This window comes from Gymnoscopelus microlampas (assembly GCF_963454915.1).
Source record: "Gymnoscopelus microlampas genome assembly, chromosome: 4".
Lineage (NCBI taxonomy): Eukaryota > Metazoa > Chordata > Actinopteri > Myctophiformes > Myctophidae > Gymnoscopelus > Gymnoscopelus microlampas.
In genome coordinates, this window is record NC_139941.1 from 50,272,663 (window position 1) to 50,294,648 (window position 21,986).

General features: G+C 43.4%; 1 protein-coding gene across 1 annotated transcript in view; it reads left to right on the top strand.

The window, feature by feature from the left end:
* Window positions 1-21,986, top strand: part of LOC311044275 (GDNF family receptor alpha-2-like) — a 284,954-nt gene that overhangs the window by 129,778 nt on the left and 133,190 nt on the right. The window contains exon 4 of the mRNA XM_084055730.1: window positions 20,136-20,577. Within this exon, the coding sequence (XP_083911856.1) occupies window positions 20,136-20,577 (442 nt within the window). The remainder of the gene's footprint in view (window positions 1-20,135; window positions 20,578-21,986) is intronic.

Below are 21,986 nucleotides of genomic sequence, written 5' to 3' on the forward strand. Positions count from 1 at the left end.
CATACTCTCTCTCTCTCTCTCTCTCTCTCTCTCTCTCTCTCTCTCTCTCTCTCTCTCTCTCTCTCTCTCTCTCTCTCTCTCTCTCTCTCTCTCTCTCTCTCTCTCTCTCTCTCTCTCTCTCTCTCTCTCTCTCTCTCTCTCTCTCTCTCTCTCTCTCTCTTCCTCTCCCACTGCTTCAGTCATACTCATTAATCCATTCAATCCAGGCAACGCATACTGTGACATTTTTTTTGATTTTTACCTTTAACCATTATTTTATACTTTTGGCTGTTCAAAAATAGCAGATCTACAAGCTCATAGCGCGGCACCGAGTCTATACTTTTGGCTGTTCAAAAATAGCAGATCTAGATCTGCTATTTTTGAAAAATTGTGAAAATGTGTGCAAATCTTTGAATATATATATTTTTTTAAAGTGAACATTTGTTACTCAAATCTTTGCTTCTGGAAGGGTCCCTGGAACAAAATATTTTGAGATGGGTGTCCGCAGCCAAATATATATCATCTTGGGAGGTCCTTGACATGAAAAAGTTTGAGCACCACTGATATTATAGCAACATTTCCAAAAACTGTTAGGGTTTAGAGGACATTTGTAGAATCCCCCAGAAGCAAAGATTTGAGTTTAAAATGTTTGCTTGAAAAAAAAATATATATATTCAAAGATGTGCACAAATTTTCATGATTTTTCAAAAATATATATTTTTTTTGAATAGTCACATAAATCAAAAAATGCTTTCCCCAGACTTAATGGGTTAACCCATTAAGACCTGACGCCGATTCTAAAAATGTCTTCTAAATTCCAACAGTATTCTGAAAAAACGTATGTTTCTATATCAGTGGTGCTCAAACTTTTTCATGTCAAGGACCCCCAAAATTATATGCATTTGGCCACCGACCCCCATCTAAAAATATTTTGTTCCAGGGACCCCCAGAAGCAAAGAATAGAGTTAAAAATGTTCGCTTGAAAAAAATGAAAAAAAAAAGATTTGCACACATTTCCATGATTTTTCAAAAATATTACATTTTTTATGCAATTTCTTTTGTAAATAAAACTAAAAATGCTTTCCCCAGTCTTAATGGGTTAAAGTGTAGTGTAGCAGACAGTGTGTGCAGGGTAACTAGAGAGAGTGTGTGTGGGGACCATTGTCACGCTGAGAGCTGTTGATTGCGGTGGGCTGATGGGCTGGAGGTTAATTACTGCGTAGCAAAGAGTCACGTATCTTTCCTGAATTAGACCGGCTTAATTGAAAACTCTCCAGCTATGTCTGCATAAGTGGCTGTCCAATCTGTGGAGTCTGGGTCCCGCTCTCTCTCTCTCTCTCTCTCTTTCTCTCTTTCTCTCTCTCTCTCTCTCTCTCTCGTTGTCGTTTCATCTCTATCTGTCATGATCAGCCCGTCCGCTGTAATCAACAAGAACCTCCTCTGTCCCTCCCTCCCTCCCTCACTCCGTTCCCTCCCTCCTCCCTCTGCTCTTAACCCATTAGGACTGGGAACGCATCTGTGTGTCATTTTAAGATTTCTTTGGCCATTCAAAAATAGCATATCTACAAGCTCATAGCGCGGCACCGAGTGCCGCGCTATGAGCTTGTAGATCTGCTAGTTTTGAAAAAAAAAAGTCGTGAAAATGTGTGCAAGTCTTTGAATATGTACATTAATATGTATATATTATGTACAATATGTACATTTTTAACTCAAATCTTTGCTTCTGGGGGTCCCTGGAACAAAACATTTTGAGATGGGGGTCCACGGACATGAAAAAAAGTTTGAGAACCACTGATGTTATAGCAACATTAGGATTTAGGAGACATTTGTAGAATCCCCCAGAATGAAATGTTTGCTTTAAAACATATATATATTCAAAGATCTGCACACATTTTCATGATTTAAAAAAAAATAGCAGATCTACAAGCTGATAGCACCGCACTTTTATATCTGCTATTTTTCAATAGCCTAAAGTATAAAATAACGGTTAAAGCTAAAAATCGAAAAATGACACGCGGTACGTGTTCCCGGATTTAATGGGTTAAGGTTTTTTCCATTTTCACAAGTTGCTTATCAGCGCCTTATCAAGCCCTTTCTCCTCAGCGTTATTATGGCGGCATGGTGTTGTGCTGCTGAAAAACCTTTGGCGTAATGCACTCGGAAAATCAATTATGGCTCTGAAACACAATACTCCATATTTCCTCCTCCTCCTCCCATCCCGACTACTGCTGTTCCTCGTTCTTCTGTCCTCCTCTCGCCTCTCTTCCGCCTCCTTGTTCCGTTCCTCAGTGTGTGTGTGTGTGTGTGTGTGTGTGCGTGCGTGCCGTGCGGGGCATGTGTGTGCGCGAGCGTGGCGCGCGCGAGTAAGTGAGTGTGCGTCAGAGCCATCACGAGGGGCTTTGTGTCTCGATGGTTTGCCTCGGGACATCCTCTCGTTTTTAGTTTTTTTTTGTTCGTTTTTTGAGCACCGAATCCAATCTCGGCTCCCCAATCAGAGGCCCCCCCTCCGTCCCGTATAACTTGCACAAGCCCTCAGAAAAAAAGGAACCTCATCCCTGCTTGGTCAGATAAATCTCATCCCTCTCCTATTTTCTTTTTCATCCCCGGACCCCCCCATCCACCCCCCCGCCCCCGCCCCCCCCCTATGGCCCACATTAGAGAGCCTGCAGATGGCCAGCAGAGATTTAGGAGCTGCAATCCATCAATGTTATGTTTGGCTTTGGCCTGCCGGATGCTCGGCCCACTAACCTCCCCTCCAGCTGGGGCAGTACGTACGTATGTATGTACGACGACCCCCCGCCGCCACCCCCACATCGCCCCTACCCCCCCTCCCAAAGGCCCCGCGCTTCAGCCTTGGGTCCTCGGTCCACTTTAGCTCTCTCTCTTCTCTAGCTCTGGCCCTTTTTGCCTTGGCCTTCCTTCCTCTTGCCTTGGCCTCCCTTCCGCCGCCCGAGGCCAGTGTCAGCTCTCCTTTTGGTTTGAATTGTAATCACAGATCCACCGGGGGGGCAGAGCATGCATGCAGCGGACCGACCGACCGACCGCTCCGCTCTTCCCGCTTTTTCCCTTGACAAGGGCTCCCCTGGTTGCTCTCTGTATAGCCAGAGATACAGAGTTAACCCTTTAAGACCGGGAACGCATCTGCGTCTCATTTTAAGATTTCTTTTGGCTATTCAAAAATAGCAGATATACAAGCTCATAGCGCGGCACCGAGTGCCGCGCTATGAGCTTGTAGATCTGCTATTTTTTTTTGAAAAATCGTGAAAATGTGTCCAAATCTTTAGTTTGAATATATATATACTTTTTGTAAAGCGAAAGTTTTTAACTCAAATCTTTGCTTCTGGGGATTTTACAAATGTCTTCTAAATCCTAAAGTACATCCTAAAGTAAAGATTTTTTTTTTTTATTATTTTTTTTTTACTTATGTTGCTATATTATCAATGGTTTGCAAACTTGTCAAGGACCCCCAACATAATATGTATTTGACCGCGGACCCCCTCCCATCTAAAAATATTTTGTTCCAGGGACTCCCAGAAGCAAAGATTTGAGTTAAAAATGTATAAAGATTTTTCTAAAAATAGCAGATCTACAAGCTAGTGCCGCGCTATGAGCTTGTATATCTGCTATTTTTGAATAGCCAAAGAAATCTTAAAATGACACAGATGCGTTCCCTTCCCGGCCTTAAAGGGTTAATGAAGTCCTGACGTCACTCACTTCTGCTACCCTCCCCCTGGGGTCACACGGGGTTGTTTTCTCCATTATAAAAGCCCATAGACATCACGTTTCTCATGTACGTAAGAACTGTGTTCTAAGAATAAAAACGAGTCAGGAGAAAATTACAATTTAGGCATTTGCAGCAGACGCTCTTTATCCAGAGCGATACAATAAGCAAGATAAACACATGCATCAAATGCAGAGAGGCAGTGCATAGTGCCTCAGTAATTTTCATAGCTTTAAATATTTTTTGCAGATGCTTGTCTCATTTTTAAGGTTTTAAATGGGTTTGAACCGCCTCCACTGAAACAGTTCATATAGAACGAAGGGAAAGTGGTGACAGAGCAATATTCAGACGTAGTGTGTTTTGGTGAAACTGTTAAAGCCTCCCATCACTGGAATGTAGTCTCCCTACCGAAGTAAGAGAGACCACCAACTATTTGACCTTCAAATGATACTTTAAGAGATGGCTTAAAGCTAACCATGTAATCATGGGTAATTATCAGACTTCGTTTGTATTATACCCAAACACTTGGTCGGGATTATTTGTGCAAAGGCTGTGCGTCTAATAAACTGCACCTCACAAACAATCCCCTCTGGTTGTGGCCCTTGTACCAATGCCACTTTCGGGCTTTCTTTTTTGTAAATTATCCCAGAGAAATGTTTTTTTGTGCGCTGCACACAAGCTGCAAAAATCGTCGAAGAAGCTAAAGAACCGTCTGAGCGATTTTCTATCTCCCTTCTGAGGGTTGGCCTGTTGATCTGCTGAGGAAAAAAACACGGTTCAGCAGAAGATGGTTCTACTATGATACGGTAGCAATTACATAGAATAAAAAGGGTCCATCGCTGGTAAGACGCTTCTCGGTTTTTACGTGTTATTTTGAACACCCACACGTCTTTGAACTCCGCACACGACTCAAATGGCTGTTTATCTGTTTATAACCTTGATACATCCAAGTAACAACAACAACAAATAAATACTGTAAATGCATAGATTCATTTAAAAAAGCAAAAATAAATGCTGCCTCACTGTGAACTAGATAAACATTGGGTTATTTTCTTTCTTCTTTTTTCTCGTTTTATCTAAGCCTTTGATAATAAAAAACAGATATTTTGTCGGTGCCATTCCTCAAGCAGCAAGCGAGTTGGGGTTTTATCTGTGACTCAATCTAAACACCCCCCCAACCGCACCCAAAATCATTTATTTCAGGGCGGGGGGGGGTTGTTTATTTCCCACACCGGCCCCCCTGCTGTGATGTGTCTGTTCTAGGTATCCCCCCCCCCCATCTCCCTCCTCCCCATTTGGAGGATTGATAATGTTAAGATACAGCAGTTTGTAAATGGAGCGCTAGCTGTCTGCTCTGCGCTCTCCACACTAAAATAAATGGTCTTCTAGCCGCTGCAGGGCCGTCTTGATAGACACGGACTGAGATTGGTTCTGTTGAAACAAGACAGAGGGTTCCCGGGGGGGTCTCCAAGCTAATATAGCATCAACATCAGTTTAACCACTGAAATATTTTATTTGACCACTTTAACCCTATACGTAGATCGTTGCTGTCGGGCAGAAACCTCTTATCTCCATATTTAGACTTGTTGTGTTGTTTTCGTAGATTAACGCCCTACTTGATCATACTACCGCGTCACACAAAAGCATCAAGAGTAGCAGATCTACAAGCTCGAAACGTAGCGCGAAGCGATGCGTTTTGAGCTTCCAGATCTGCTACTTTCCATTTTTTAATGTTGTCCTGAAAAGTAACAGTTCTGGACGTATGAGGTTTCCACCCGACAGACACTATATATATCGGCTATAGCCGATCTTCAAGCTTGTAGATCTGCTATAAAGAAAATAAAAATATATACTGTATATAATCTTGAAATGATGCAACGCATACTGTACATACGAACCCAACGGCACTTTGATGTTTTCCGTTCCGATCGTTACCGTGTAAACGCGGCCTTGGATCATTGGTTCTCAAAGTGGGGTCCGGGGACCCCCAGGTGTCCTTGAGGGAGTTCCAGGGGGTCCCCAGCTAAATGATGGATAGTTAGGAACCAAATGAACACCTATGGGTCTGTAACTCTGAGAGAGTACAAATGGAACCAAATGGACCCGTTAGGGTCCATTTGGTTCCATTTGTACACTCTCAGAGTTACATTAACATTGATTTTACAATACAAATTGGGGTCCCAGAGATAGAAACGTCATTAAATGGGGGTCCGTAGCCTAAAACATGTCAAACTGGGGGTCCTTGAAATGTTTGAGAATCACATAGAGCCGTAAAAAGATCTTCTTTTATGGGGGTCCCTGGCATTTCTTTCCAAACGCGGGGGTCCGCGGGCTAAATAAGTGTCAATTTGGGGGGTCCTTGACATGAAAAAGTTTGAGAACCACTGCCTTAATAGATGCAGCTGCTTGGAAACAGAGTGCTGTCTGTCTCTCCAGATGCGAACGCCACACTAAAATAAATGGTGTTGTGCCCGCTAGAGGGGCCAGGCTGTCTGTCTGATGGACATAGACTGAGATTGGTTGTGCTGAATAAGAGATGAATGTGGCTGGATGTCACCAGTACTGCCATGCAGCGCCTCAGACACATCATCATCTGTTACAGGAGAACTTTTATAATATAGCGTTGCTGTCAGAGCAGAAACCTCCTATCTCCATATTCTAACTTTTTGTGTTTTTTGAGTGGTGCCAACCACTCCTACATTTGACTTTGTCCGTGTGTCCGTATGTCCGTCCGTCCGTATGTCCGTCCGTATGTTTGAGCACGGCTGATTGGTCAAGCTTCACGTGACACGTGACAATATGTTGTCACATGTCACGTGACAACATATTGTTGCTGATTGCAACACAAGGATGCAACCAGTTACACTTCCAAAGGCACCACTCTCTTCACACTGTGTGTGTTTTTTTTGTAAATTAACGCCCCAATTTGACAATAGTACTGCGTCACATAAAAGCATCAAAAGTAGCAGATCTACAAGCTCTAAACAAGCTTGAATTTGAATCCTGAAAAGTCATGGTTTTGGACAAATGAGGTTTCCACCCGACAGAGACGATAGTTAAAATACAAGCCAGGTGTATTAGAAATCCTGTGTGTGTGTGTGTGTGTGTGTGTGTGTGTGTGTGTGTGTGTGTGTGTGTGTGTGTGTGTGTGTGTGTGTGTGTGTGTGTGTGTGTGTGTGTGCGCGCGCGTACTTGGATTACACTGTTTACACACACATTTGCACTTAAAGGACTAAAAATGGAAATATACTCTCAGCCTTTATTTTTTGTTTTGTGTTTTAACCTTTTGACAGAAATGTACAAATACTGTATTCTGTTTATGCATTATGCATTTTACCACCAAAGACTATAAAAACGCTACCCAATGCCTTCCTGCTTAGCACTCAGCATCAAGGTTGGACATACAGTACAGTACTAGCATCATGTTCAGGGGGTGTACATAATCATAATAATCATAATGATATTGATAATAGTAAACTTAATTTATAAAGCGCTTTTCGAAACATGGTTACAAAGTGCTTTACAGTGGCAATAAAATACAGTGCACCAAGAACGATTCAAGGTAATAATTTTCCGGTGTTCAGCTTAAAGACAGATGGTAATATAAACAACAATGAAATCATTACAGCAATAAACAAGAACAATAAAAACAAATATAGCTGCAAGCAGCAATTAGCGGTTTCGAGAATAATGGCAGACTGGCAGACTGTGACAAGAGTGGCAGACTGGCAGACTGGCAGACTTTGACAGAGTGGCAGACTGGCAGACTGGCAGACTGGCAGACTTTGACAGAGTGGCAGACTGGCAGACTGTGACAGAGTGGCAGACTGGCAGACTGTGACAGACTGTGGCAGACTGGCAGACTGGCAGACAGACAGACTGTGGCAGACTGGCAGACAGACAGACAGACAGTGACAGAGTGGCAGACTGGCAGACTGTGACAGACTGGCAGACTGGCAGACTGTGACAGAGTGGCAGACAGACAAACAGACAGACTGTGACAGAGTGGCAGAGTGGCAGACTGGCAGACAGACAGACAGTGACAGAGTGGCAGACTGGCAGACTGGCAGACAGACAGACTGTGGCAGACTGGCAGACAGACAGACAGTGACAGAGTGGCAGACTGGCAGACAGACAGACAGACTGTGACAGAGTGGCAGACTGGCAGACAGACAGACAGACAGTGACAGAGTGGCAGACTGGCAGACAGACAGACAGTGACAGAGTGGCAGACAGGCAGACAGACAGACTGTGACAGAGTGACAGAGTGACAGAGTGGCAGACTGGCAGACTGGCAGACAGACAGACAGACAGACAGTGACAGAGTGGCAGACTGGCAGACAGACAGACAGTGACAGAGTGGCAGACAGGCAGACAGACAGACTGTGACAGAGTGAGAGAGAGAGAGAGAGAGAGAGAGAGAGAGAGAGAGAGAGAGAGAGAGAGAGAGAGAGAGAGAGAGAGAGAGAGAGAGAGAGAGAGAGAGAGAGAGCAAAGTGCACATGTCTGAATTAACAGGGTCATGTTTTGCATAATGCAATTTAAATGTAAACTGTGACAAGTGGGGTTTGAGCCGTGGACCTTTGGCACATGAGACTAACACTGTATTGATCAAGCTATTCAATCCACAGCCTTGGTCAGTGAGAAGGGAGAATCCAACAAAACAAAACAAAACAAAAGAGGGAATGAAGTACATCATACATTGAAAACAACTACTCTCAATAAGCGTTTAATTTAACAATTGCATGTTTATTCATTGATACAGTCATGTTGTGTGTAATGCAATTGAGTTGAGGTCTGCATGAGGTGAGATTTGAACCGGCGACGCTCTGGTATCAAGGCAGATGATTAAGCCATTGGGCCAACAGACCCGAACTGATGAAAAGGGAGTTCACACACATGACACACTTTCACGCAAATTGCTCAGAAATACTGGATTTAAATGTTTTTCAAACTGCTCAAAATTGCAGACAATCTAAGGGCGGAGTTTACTGGTTAACAATTGCACATGCATTCATTGATACAGTCATGTTGTGTGCAATGCAATTATAATGAATTCTACATGACGTGGGATTCGAACCAGGAACCCTGTGGTTTCAAGGCAGATGATTAAGCCATTGGGCCAACAGACCTGTACTAGTGAAAAGGGAGTTCAAACACATGACACAATTTCACGCAAATTGCTCAGAAATCCTTGGTTTAAATGTTTTTCAAACTGCTCAATATATTTCGGAATGGAAACTAGTGGAAAATAGTCGATCTACAAGCTCACAACGCGTTGCTATCTAAAAAGGTGTGAGATTGTAGATCGGCTATTTTCACAAGAAAGTATGTCATACATAAAAAAAAACTACTCTCAAAAGCATTTCGTGTTATTGTCTAAACATTGCACTTGTCTGAATTAACAGGGTCATGTTTTGTACAATGCAATTTAAATGTGAACTGTAATAAGTGGGATTCGAACCAGGGACCTTCGGCACATGAGACTCACACTCTACTGGTGGAGCTATCCAATACACAGCCTTAGACAGTGAAAAGGGAGAATCCAACAAAACAAAACAAAAGCGCGAATGAAGTACGTCATACATTGAAAATAACTACTTTCAAGTATGCATTTCTCGTCATCTTTAACAATTGCACATGTATTCATTGATATAGTCATGTTGTGTGCAATGCAATTATAATTAAGTCTACCTGAGGTGGGATTCGAACCGGCTACCCTATGGTTTCAAGGCAGATGATTAAGCGATCAAGCTATTGAACCAACACACCTGAACCTGTGAAAAAGGGCCTCAAACATGTATTTGACACAGTTTCATGCAAATTGCTCAGAAATCCTGGATTTAAATGTTTTTCAAACTGCTCAAAATTGCAGACAATCTAAGGGCAGAGCTTACTGGTCAAAGTGATACATGTGTTCCTCATGAGTCAAGGCACATGTGTAAGCAGGTTTAACGGCTGTCGGCCAAACGAGGCATGACTTTTGCCTGTTTAAAGTTTGCATTTTCAAAAAATTGCTATAGCGCCCCCCTTTGACCAATTGGAGTAAGATTGGTTTCAGTGATACTTGGAAGGACCCTCTACAATATTGCAAAGTGTCAAACAAATGTGAGTCTGCATGTATGTGTTAGGGGCAGATGAATAATTTAAAAAAAGCTGCAATTTTCATTGGCTTATAAAAGCTTAACGTTTTCACTTATGGAAAATCCGCTAAGTTACGTCTGTCGGCATTGGTCCAAAGTTCATGTGTATACAGTTTCGTACAGATTGCTCATAAATCCCAGGAGGAGTAGGCTTTTTACTGCTTTTTACTGCTTTTCATAGAATTCGAAATGGTGGGAGATCTAAAGGTCAGAGGTCAAAAGTCAAACAGTGAAAGTTGTTAGGCATGAGGAGACGCATGTGTGTATCGAAGTTTCATGGCTGTAGGTCGAACAGGGCATGAGCTGTACCTGTTCAAAGTTGGCATGTTCAATTGAGTGCTACAGCGCCACCCTTTGGCCAATGGTTGTGAGTTTCGGGTTTTCGCCGTTTGGCATAGCCCTCTACCATATTGCCGAATTTCATAAGAAGTGACCAGGCGGTTAGGCCAGAACTGGCAAAAACGGCGGAAGAATAGTGAAAGTGTAGAGATGTAATAGGGTTCGAAGCCTTACAGGCTCTCGAAACCTAATAAACAAGTGATCTAAGAGAAAGCCTTGATATAGAGGTAGGTTTTCAGAAGTGATTTAAAAGATACCACTGAGTTTGCATCCCTCAGGTCCTCAGGTAGGACTATGGGCTGTAAAGGCCCGATCGCCCACAATGACGAGGCGTGATTGAAAAGGAGTCAAGAGACCCATGCCTGAAGATCTAAGCAAGCTCCAGCATGTCTGTAAAAAATGTAAGTGGGGGCTCCAGACCTCGCAGGGCTTTAAAAGTTGTGAGTAAAATCTTAAAATCAATTCTAAAACTCACTGGCAGCCAGTGAAGGGAGGCCAGGACTGGTGTGATGTGGTCACGTACACCACTCCTATTGGTCAGTAGTCTAGCTGCTGAGTTCTGTACAAGTTGGAGGCGAGAGATAGCCTTTTTTGCTGAGCCCAGAGTACAAGGAGTTGCAGTAGTCTAGGCGTGAGGTGATGAAGGCATGCAGTTCCTTTTAGAGGTCTGTGAATGTAAGGAATGAGGAATAAGGACTGTACTGCCTTAGCCAATTTACCATCAAAGGACAAGTCAGAGTCGAACCATATACACCTAGATTTGGAGCTGTAGTCTTCACATTGTTTGACAGGCCTAGCTGTGCCTGGATAGAGAGGGTGGAATTTGAGGGACCAAATAGGAGGATCTCGGATTTTGCCTGGTTTAGCTGGAGGAAGTTTTGGGACATCCAGCACTTAATGTCTGAGAGACATGCGAGGATCCAGGGATATATTGCCTGCAGCGTTATGTTTGAGTGGGATGTATAATTGGGAATTGTCTGCATAACAGTGGAAATTGATGTCGCGGTTTTGAATAATATGGGCAAGTGGGAGCATATAAATTGAGAAGAGGAGTGGAGACAAAATTGAGCCCTGGGGGACACCGCAGGACATCAGGACCTCAGAGGATGACGCCTCCTCAATCACCACGAAAAAGGAGGTGTACTTCTACATATGAGACATAGTAGCTTCATGTCCAGGAGGTGCATTTGTACATGTACCGGAGGCAAACCAGTGACCTTCTGATATCCACACGGCCTAGTGCTACTCTACCCAGTAAGCTACAGCTACCCCAAAGCTTTAGTATTAAATGGTAAAAATGGTAAATGGTGCATTTATATAGCGCTTTTATCCAAAGCGCTATACAAAGACTGTGCATTCCATTCACCCATTCACACACACATTCACACACCGATGGAGGAGGAAACCATGCAAGGCACCAACCTGCTATTCTGGAGCAATTAGGAGTTCAGCGTCTCGCTCAAGGACACTTCGACACTAACTCTGGGGGGGGGGGGGCCCCCCGGGATCGAAACCTTGCGGTTTCCAGTTCACTCTACCCCTGAGCCACTGCCGCCCCACAAGGGCCATTCACACAAAGCACTGTATATCGTAACTACAACTATACTGTCAATATAAATATATAATGTTAAACATCGTTCTAACTCAAGTGGATGGCAGAGTTCAAACCACAAGACAATGGTGAACGATAATAGTTATAGTTATTGTTATAGTGCTTTAGTGTGAACGGCCCTTTAGGGTTATGAATGACAAAAGAAAGTAAGAAAAATGCGTTTCTAACGAAGATTTGCTTATGAAGTCGCCACAAGCATATCGTCTCTGTCGGGTGGAAACCTCATATGTCCAAAACTGTTACTTCTCAGGATTCAAATAAAGAAATTGCAAAAAATAACAGATCTACAAGCTCTAAATCGCAGCGCGAGCTTGCAGGTCTGCTATTCTTGATGCGTTTGTGTGCCGCTGTAGTATGATCAAATATGGAATTAATTTACGGGAAAAATAAATAAATAAACGGAGTTAAGAGGTTTCTGCCAGCAAAAATCTCTTTAAAAACAAACTTGTGTTTGTGTGTGGGTGATACTTCCTCAGTTGACCTCTTCTGCAGTATCTACTGGAGAATGCAGACACACGCGCACGCACACACACACGCACACGCACACGCACACACAACACACACACACACACACACACACACACACACACACACACACACACACACACACACACACACACACACACACACACACACACACACACACAGTACAGTCAGTGGTGAAAGTGGTTGATATTTCTTGCCGGAACTGACACATGCACGCGCGCGGCGAAGCGCGCGCGCGATTTTTTTGCGGTTTCGGGTCGAAAAATGTGCGGGTTTGGGTGGGTTTTGGTACTTTTTTTCCTTTACTTTATTTCGGTTTTAGGTTTAGGGTTAGGGTTAGGTTAGGGTTACTTTATTTAATTCTCGTTCTCATAAATAAATCCTGTCCCTGGGCCCACCCATGGCTGCACCCCTGATACACATGATGAAAACAGAGCTATATTGTCCAACTTGACCATACTGTACAATATGTACATTTTCAAAAAGCCAAAGTTTAAATGGGGCTGAAGCGGTTTATGTATGTTTTGTCATAATAATTAAAATCCACAAAGTAACTAGTAGTATTAAACTAAAGTTTTCAAATAATTGAGGTGGAGTAAAAGTATAATATTTGCCTATGAGATGTATTGGAATAGAAATAAAAATATTGCAAATTGGAAATACTCCAGTCAAGTAAAATTACCTTAAAATTATACTGAAGTACAGTATTTGAGTACATGTACTTAGTTACTTTCCACCACTATCAGCATTAGATAAGATGAATTACTCACCTTCTGAAAAGATGAAAGAAAACACACTTTTGTTCCATAGCCCCACATTGTCTTGGTTTCAGAGATCATGGTTGTAAATATGTCGAACTTTTGCCACAAAGTATTTATATTCCATAATGTCCCATGACCCACGTCCGTGTTTACATTTTTTGACGATGCACGTTAGTGTGGAGCTGTGTTCCGTGAGCAGAAAGCTGTCAAGTGGCCTCCAGAAAATAAATCTGGTTTCCTTTCAAAACGATGTGCATTTCAGAATAAGAGTTTTTTTAAAACTCTATCCTTGTTTTGTTACAATTCAACACACGTTTTATTTTGAAATCATACTACTGGAAGTAGAAGTACCCAGGTAGCCTAGTTGAAACTACTTAACTTCACGCGAAAGCAACAGTTTATGCGGAACGGGGGGAGAAAAAAAAAAGAAGTCAGGGGAAATCACGGATCTGTGAGAGTGTCCCGTCGTACGCACAAATTAATGAATGGTTGTGACGCCCTGTATGTTAATCTGACGTTAGTAGATTATGTTTTATTCTTGAACATGGCCATGGGTCTCCTGGCAGGTTATTTAATATGGGATTTTCACAGCTGCCTTTGACTTTTTCTTAACGGAACGGCGTTCCGGGACCGAATCTTTTACCGGAACGCCGTTCCGGACCGTTCCGGCCCACTTTCACCCCTGAGTACAGTACTAATGGTGTCATCAGTTCACACCTTAATATGACGTTCCAGGCCGTGGGGGATTTGCAATGTTTCACTTTGTGATTACACTAGAAGAAGTGGACTTTACCACAAACCATCCAATACAGTAGTTACTGTAGGGTGGCTCATACAGTGCTTAATGCAGTATATAAGCAGGTTTTGCCAAGAACCAGTGGTGGATGAAGTGGTGAGTTTTGTTCTTGCGCTATGAGCTTGTATAAGTCTGCTATTTTTGCAAATCTTTGAATATATATTTATTCTTAAAGTGAACATTTGTAACTCAAATCTTTGCTTCTGCATGGGGGTCCCTGGAACAACATATTTTGAGATGGGGGTCCGCGGGCCAAATACAAATCTAAAAATGTTTTCTAAATCCTAACAGTATGTTGCTATATCAGTTGTGCTCCAACCTTTCCATGTCAAGGACCACCCAAAATGATATGTATTTGACCACGGACCCCCATCTCAAAATATGTTGTTCCAGGGACCCCCAGAAGCACAGATCGGAGTTAGAAATGTTCGCTTTAAAACATATATAGGCATTCAAAGATTTCAACAAATGTTCCACGATAAAAAAAAAGATTGCAGATCTACAAGCTCATAGTGCGGCACTCGGTGCCACACTATGAGCTTGTAGATCTGCTATTTTTGAATAGCCAAAGAAATCTAAAATGACTTGGATGCGTTCCCGGATTGAATGGGTTAATGTCCCAGTTCACACGTCCAAAATGTGGTACATCTTCAGAAAGGTTCATTTTTGATCACTAAAATATTCATATCAAGTATTCTTTTCTCACGGTTAGGTGCACAGCACACCTGTGGTGATGTGTGAGGTGCCAGCCAACGCATTAAACACTTAAAGAATAAAGGAGTAGCCAATAGCCCATGCCAATAGTTTATTGTGACTGGAAACGCACCAACACCAACGTTTCGGACAGCAAGCGTGGGTGTGTTTCCAGTCTCTGTGTCCATAATAAACTATTTGCAATCGGCGGTTACAAGTGTGCGGATATACTCCTTAATTCTTTAGTATTTTTTCTCACCCCAAAAGAAAAAATCCATAAAGGAGATTTATAGCGCCTCAAACTTGGCTCTGTTTTTGCCCTCATTTAGAATGCCAGGATCTATTATTTAAGTCAATATGCCATGCCTGTAGAATCAAACCCTCGTTAATATGCCACACCCCTGAACACCCCACCGCCCCCCTCCAAAAAAAACTAACCCCAAAAGAACGAAAGAAAGAAGAAATAAAAAAATAACAAATAAACAAACACTTTACCTCACACACCTCTAGACAAAGTATGCCTTATTAGGCCTCTAAATGTTTAATATCATTTTTCATAACATCTCTCTAAGTTATAAATGAATGTCAATGCTGCATAATATATGATAACTATAACCTAGTTTTGCCATAACATTACAACCAAATAATGTATGGCAGACTAAAGGTTGTGCTTGTGAATAGAACATGAAGGAAGGATTAATAAACGTCAGTCAGGCTGTCAGTCCAAGTGGTACCTCTACGTAGTCAATAAAGTACCTCAAAATAATGTTTCAGTACAGTATTCGAGTAAATGTATGTACTTGGTTTACGAAGCCGTCTCCATTTCAGATGGATGCTACAGTAACAGTGTTTTCTACTGCAGTGGTTCTCAAACGTTTTCATGTTAAGGACCCCCAACATGATAGGTGTTTGGCCGCGGACCTCCATCTAAAAATATGTTGTTCCAGGGACCCCCAGAAGCAAAGATTTGAGTTACAAATCTTTGCTTTAAAATATATATATATATTCAAAGGTTTGCACACATGTTCACGATTTTTCAAAAATAGCAGATCTACAAGCTCATAGCGCGGCACCGAGTGCCGCGCTATGAGCTTGTAGATCTAGTATTTTTGAATAGCCAAAGTATAAAAGGTAAGAATGATTGTGACGCTATATTAACACATTTTGCTGGGGACCCCCTTGCAACCCCTCCAAGGACCCCTGGGGGTCCCCGGACCCCACTTTGAGAACCAACAATGCGCTACTGACCGATGGTCCAGTCAATAAGCCTTAAAGACGTGCCATTCACCCTGATGGGTCAATGTGCAACCACCCAATCCTGCCTGCTCAACTGATCCCTTCCTTTTAGCTGATTACTCCCCTCTTAGTTAATTACAGCGTAATCACATTCACCTTAATTATAAACGTTAATTAAAAGAAGAAATCTATTTTTCTCTCCAAATATTCCATCGTGTCATCAGGGGTCATCCATTTTGGGTTCCAGCTGATGGCAATATTGCCATGCACCTCTAGCTTTCATATTTAAAGGGATAGTTCACCCAAATAAGTACTTTTTATCTATCGATTAGTCACCCCATGGACACTTGAATTCATGGATATCTTGGTTGCATTCCTAAGCCAATCATTTGATGACCAGCAGTGTTCACCCTTTTTAAAGGGTTTCTTCTTTCTACATGTTTTCATGTTTATGGTTGTTGTATGTTGAATTAAAATGTATGTATTTACTCCATTATGTCTAGGAAGTAAAATCCACAGAATAGGTAGGCAGTGGTTGGCAGCGGTTCCGGTAGGAGACTCTTTGTGTCTCCTAGCGGAACTGCTGCCGGTCATCAAATTATTGGCTTAGGAATGCAACAAAAACTCAAAAAATATCCATGAATTCAAGTCTCCATCATGGAGTGACTAATCAATAGAAAATAAGTCATTTTGGGTGTGAACTATCCCTTTAAGCCTAAAATTCAGGGTTTTTGAGCGGTGCAACCGCTCCTATAAGTGGGTTTAGGACCCATCCGTGGTGAAAATGTGTCTTTCGCTGTTTTCCACGCCATGCTGTGGAAAACACGGCCATTGGCTAAGCTTCGCAGGACGTACTGTGATTGGCTAGCGAGGCGCATGATGAAATTAATAACTCATAAATAGCACCGCTCACTTCACCCAGTGTGAAGTGAGCGCTCTTATAAGAGGGTTCAGGACCCATCCTTGGTGAAAGTTTTTCTTTCCATCGTGAAAATTTGTCTTTCGCTGTGACGCCATGCTGTGGAAAACACGCCCATAGGCTAAAAAAAAATCACACCCGCAGGACGTTCTGTGATTGGCTAGCGAGACGCATGATGAAATTAATAACTCCTAAATAGCACCGCTCACTTCACACTGGGTGTGATTTTTTCTTTTTTACTTGTATCTATATGTTTTCACACTGTTGCTCCAATCCGCAAACACTGTTCAGGGGCCTGCCATGACAATAGTCCCACCAATTATTTTTTTAATTGCACACATAGGGGGCGCTACAGCAGTGTTCAACACCTCAATGGCCATGACTCGTTGACCGTTTTTTTTCTGATCGGCGCAAGGTAGGGTTGGAAATCTATAGGGCTTCAGTGGTTAATTCATAATGTACTTTTCACCTTCCTAGAAACGCAGTGGAGTCGAAAGTACAACACTTGTTTGTTTCAAATGCAGTGGAGTGAAGAAGGTCATCCAGAAAACACACAAACACTCAAGTAAAGTACATATACAGTACAACAACAACACAATGACCTTAAGTACAGTTACGTGTCCCCCGCTGAACCCGATGGGACAACACAACCTGACTGATGTACTAATATAATGCCCTTGGCCCTCGAGTCGCATCTTAACTCATTAAGACCTGAGGTTCCGATTCTGATTCTATGAATGTCTTCTAAAACCTAACAGTTTTCTGAAAAACTGTCTCTATATCAGTGGTGCTCAAACTTTTTCATGTCATATTTTCAGATGGGGGTTGGCGGCCAAAGATTTGAAGTAAAAAATGGAACAATTTTGAAAATGTGTGCAAATGAATATACATATATATTTTTAAACATTTCTTACTAAAATGTTTGCTTCTGGGGGTCCCTGGACGCCAAACATTATATGTATTTGGCCACCGACCCCCATCTAAAAATATTTACAGTAGTTCCAGGGAGCCCCACAGAAGCATAGATTAGAGTTAAAGACGTTCACTTGAAAAAATATATGTATTCCAAAGCTTTTTCAAAAATAGCAGATCTGCAAGCTCGTAGCGCGGCACTCGGTGCCGCGCTACGAGCTTGTAGATCTGCTATTTTTGAATAGCCAAAAGTATAAAACAATGCTTATAGCTCAAATCTATAAAATGACACAGATGCGTTCCCGATCTTAAAGGGTTAATGACAACACAATAAACGCAAAAACATCCAAACAGACGATGCGGAGAGAAAAACATACAATTTTGGGCTCATAATATGTAGCTTTATTCCATTCATATTTCACTCAAGGTCTGAGACAGAGTGAATCAATAATTCAGTAAGCATGGATATGGACTAGCTCCAGGAACGTCTCCCGTGGCCCCCGCATGCAGTTGGTTTGGAGAGAAACGGAGAAGGAAAGATGATATTGAATAACCTCCGTCAGTGTGTGTGTGTGTGTGTGTGTGTGTGAGCGAGCCCAACGTTTGTGCCATGAGCTATATATATGCTGTATATGTTTACTGTGCTACTGTATTATAGAAATGACATGTCACTGTTTGATGATTCGGAACATAAATCAGCATGTTTCTCGACCACTTAAACCCTACATAGTTTGCTCCTATTCTTGGGCTACACACACAGAAAAATAACGGTTCTTTAAAAGGCTATATGGTTCCACAAAGAACCATCGACTACTTGAAGAACCATTTTGATCTAGTGAATGGTTATTCATATTCCTCATCTGGTTCTAGAGAACCTTTTGTTTTTGTCAAAGTTCTTTTGAGGAACCTTTGAACTCTTCAACCATGTCATTCATCGAAAATAGCAGATCTACAAGCTCACAGCGCGTCGCGTTGTGAGCTTGTAGATCTGCTATTTTCGACTGACACATTTCAGCCGGTTGATGAAGTTTATGCGGTTTAAGGGGTTTGGGTTCTTTATAGAACCATTCAAATGAATAGTCTGAAAGGTTCTTTCTGGAACCAAGAATGGTTCTTCTATGGCATCACTCTGAAGAACCAGTTTTGGTTCCAGTTGGGACCTTTATTTTTTTGTGTGTACTGTAACATTCGGGGGAAATGGGCTATAGCCAATCTACAAGCTTACAAGGCATTGCGTTGTGACGTGCTTTAAGCTTGTAGATCGGCTATTTTTGAGAGCGATATTTAGTGTCGAGGGGGAAAAGGAAGGGGGTCTACTTGTATCAACCCCTGGGGGACTCCAGTCAACTAAGTATATTGTTGCTGTCGGGGCAAAAAACCTCTTATCTCCATTTTTTAAAACCTTTTGTGTTGTTTTCGTAAATAAACGCCCTTACTTGATCATACTACAGCGTCACACAAAAGTATAAAAGGTTCGAAGATCCACAAGTTTGAAACGTGGCCCGAAGCGACACGTGTTGAGCTTGTAGATCTGCTATTTTTGCTGCTTTTGAAGTGAAGAGACGTTTGACTGTGAAGAGTAGGGATGTCCGATATTATCGAGAGAAATGAGACAGACTCCAGTCACTCTCAAATTAGAGCGCTGCAGAGAGCAGGTGTGTGTGTGTGTGTGTGTCTGTGTCCAGCTGACGCTCGTTGATGCTCGTTAATGTTACATTACATTACAGTCATTTAGCAGACGCTTTTATCCAAAGCGACTTACAATAAGTGCATTCAACATAGGTAGGGAACGAAACTACTAATCACCAGAAGTCCTAAGTGAATTCTCTCATAAAACAAGCAACTAAGAGTATACCTAGCGCTAAGGTAAAAGTGCAATATATCAGCTATCTACTTTCATAAACAGATGAGACAAATAGGAAAATCAAATGAGCAAGAGCTCATGAGCACCGTTTGGTGCCCCCCCCCCCCCGCCAAGGTTGGTGCCCTGTGCTGCAGCACCTAAAGCCCTTCCGTTAAACCTGCACTGACTGCAGTGAGTCCCGGGACTCACTTCATTGAAAACCTAACAACTAGTGGACCTTTGCCATAAAGAATACATCACATGGATGCACCCGGGACGTATCATCAGTGTTGTAGCCTGGGGTCATAGGGTGTTTCGGGTCTTGCAACATATACCCTCGCCCAGGTGACCCAGCCAGGGTTGATAAAGCCCCAACTTACGTCCCAGGTAGCTACCCACGGTCAGTCCTATAGGGAAAGACAGGGCCACTCAGTCCGCTGCTCCGGAACTACTCTGCCGGAACTCGGGGGAGGCTCTGGCACGTGGAGGGACTAGGCTCTGTGGGTGGCCTCCTGGCCGGGCTCCTCCTTCGTCCCACCAGGTCCATGACATCGGTTGATATCATATCGGAATCGGAAATTAGGAGTTGGATAATATTGGAATATCCGATATCGGTAAAAACGTCAATATCATCCCTAGTTTAAGTTGACGAAATTAACCCAGACTCTCTCTCTCTCTCTCTTCCCTCCACACAGGGATGCACGCGGTGGCCCCCAAGGGCTTCCAGTGCCCGGACACGGACCCCACCTGCAACCCCTGCCTGGACGCCACCAAGGCCTGCAACCTGAACGCCACCTGCAAGAAGCAGCGCACCGCCTACATCACCACCTGCCACAAGGGCGACGCCCCCGCCGCCGGCGGAGGAGGCGGTGGTGGTGGTGGAGGCCACAACAAGGGCGGCGCCGGAGCCAGCGGCGTCGAGACCTGCAACCGCAAGCGCTGCCACAAGGCGCTGCGGCAGTTCCTGGACCGCGTGCCCGCAGAGTTCACCCACCGCCTGCTGTTCTGCCCCTGCCAGTCAGAGGGCTGCTCTGAGCGCCGCCGCCAGACCATCGTACCAGACTGCTCCTTCCAAGACAAGGTTAAACCCAACTGTCTGGAGCTCAGGAGGGTCTGCCGCCAGGACCCACTGTGCAGGTGAGAGGAGGGGGATTTGGGGGAGTGAGTGAGTGAGAGTGTGTGTGTGTGTGTGTGTGTGTGTGTGTGTGTGTGCGTGCGTGCGTGCGTGCGTGCGTGCGTGCGTGCGTGCGTGCGTGCGTGCGTGCGTGCGTGCGTGCGCGCGCGTGCGTGTGTGTGCGTGTGTGTGCGTGCGTATGATCAGTTTGTCTACAGTATGTGGAAGCGAGAAAATAAGGAAGTGAACGAGGGCAGTGGAGTGAGCTTACAAAAGGTGTGTGTGTGTGTGTGTGTGTGTGTGTGTGTGTGTGTGTGTGTGTGTGTGTGTGTGTGTGTGTGTGTGTGTGTGTGTGTGTGTGTGTGTGCGATCACTTTATCTATGTGCAGGCGAATATAAGTGAACGTGTGAGAAGAGAAGAAGCAGGGAAGTGTGCAGACATTCATTTGTGTGCTTATAGGTGTCTGTGTGTGTGCGTGCGTGCGTTTGTGTGTACGTGTGATCACGAAAATGAGTTGTGAACGAGGGCAGAGGAGTGTGCAGACATCCATTTGTGTGCTTACAAAGGTGTGTGTGTATCCGTGTGCGTGTGTGTGTGCGTGTGTGTGTGCGTGTGCATGCGATCACGGAAATGAGAAAGTGAACGAGGGCAGAGGAGTGTGCAGACATCCATTTGTGTGCTTACAAAGGTGTGTGTGTATGTGTTCGTTCGCGCGCGCGCGCGTGTGTGTGTGCGCCTGCGTGCTTGCGTGTGTGCGTGCATGTGGGCATCTGTGCGAGACAGATTAGTGCGTGGCCTTGCGCGTGCATGCATGCGGAGGAGGAGTGAAGCGTGCTTTTGGGGCAGGTGGAGGGGATTTTAGGAGGGCGGTGCACAGGAGACACCAGCTCTAGCCAAACACACATCTTCTGAACATTCATTATCATCTCCTTATATTCATGCAAGATGAGGAACGGAGAAAATTCAAAATCCGCAAACGCAAGCCGGCACTTATTCCCATTTGACTACCATCTCCTCTCTCTCTCTCTCTCCCATGCTCAAAGTTTTTCTTTCTTTCTTTTTTTTTTTTACATTTCAACGTTGTAACTTTGCCAGACAAAGTAATTAGGCTCTCAGGGAGAGCAGGCGTGCTATTAGCCCATTAAGACCTGGAACGCATCTGTGTTGTTCTTTAGATTTATTTGTGCTTTTCAAGAATAGCAGATATACAAGCTCATAGCGCGGCACAGAGTGCCACGCTATGAGTTTGTAGATCTCTGCTATTTTTGAGAAAAAAAAACTTGAAATATATATTTTTTTAAATCATTTTTTTTAAGCAAACATTTTTAACTCAAATCTTTGCTTCTGGGAGGTCCCTGGAGATGGTGGTCCACGGCCAAATACATAATTTTGGGTGATCCTTAACATGAAAAAGTTTGAGAACCACTGATA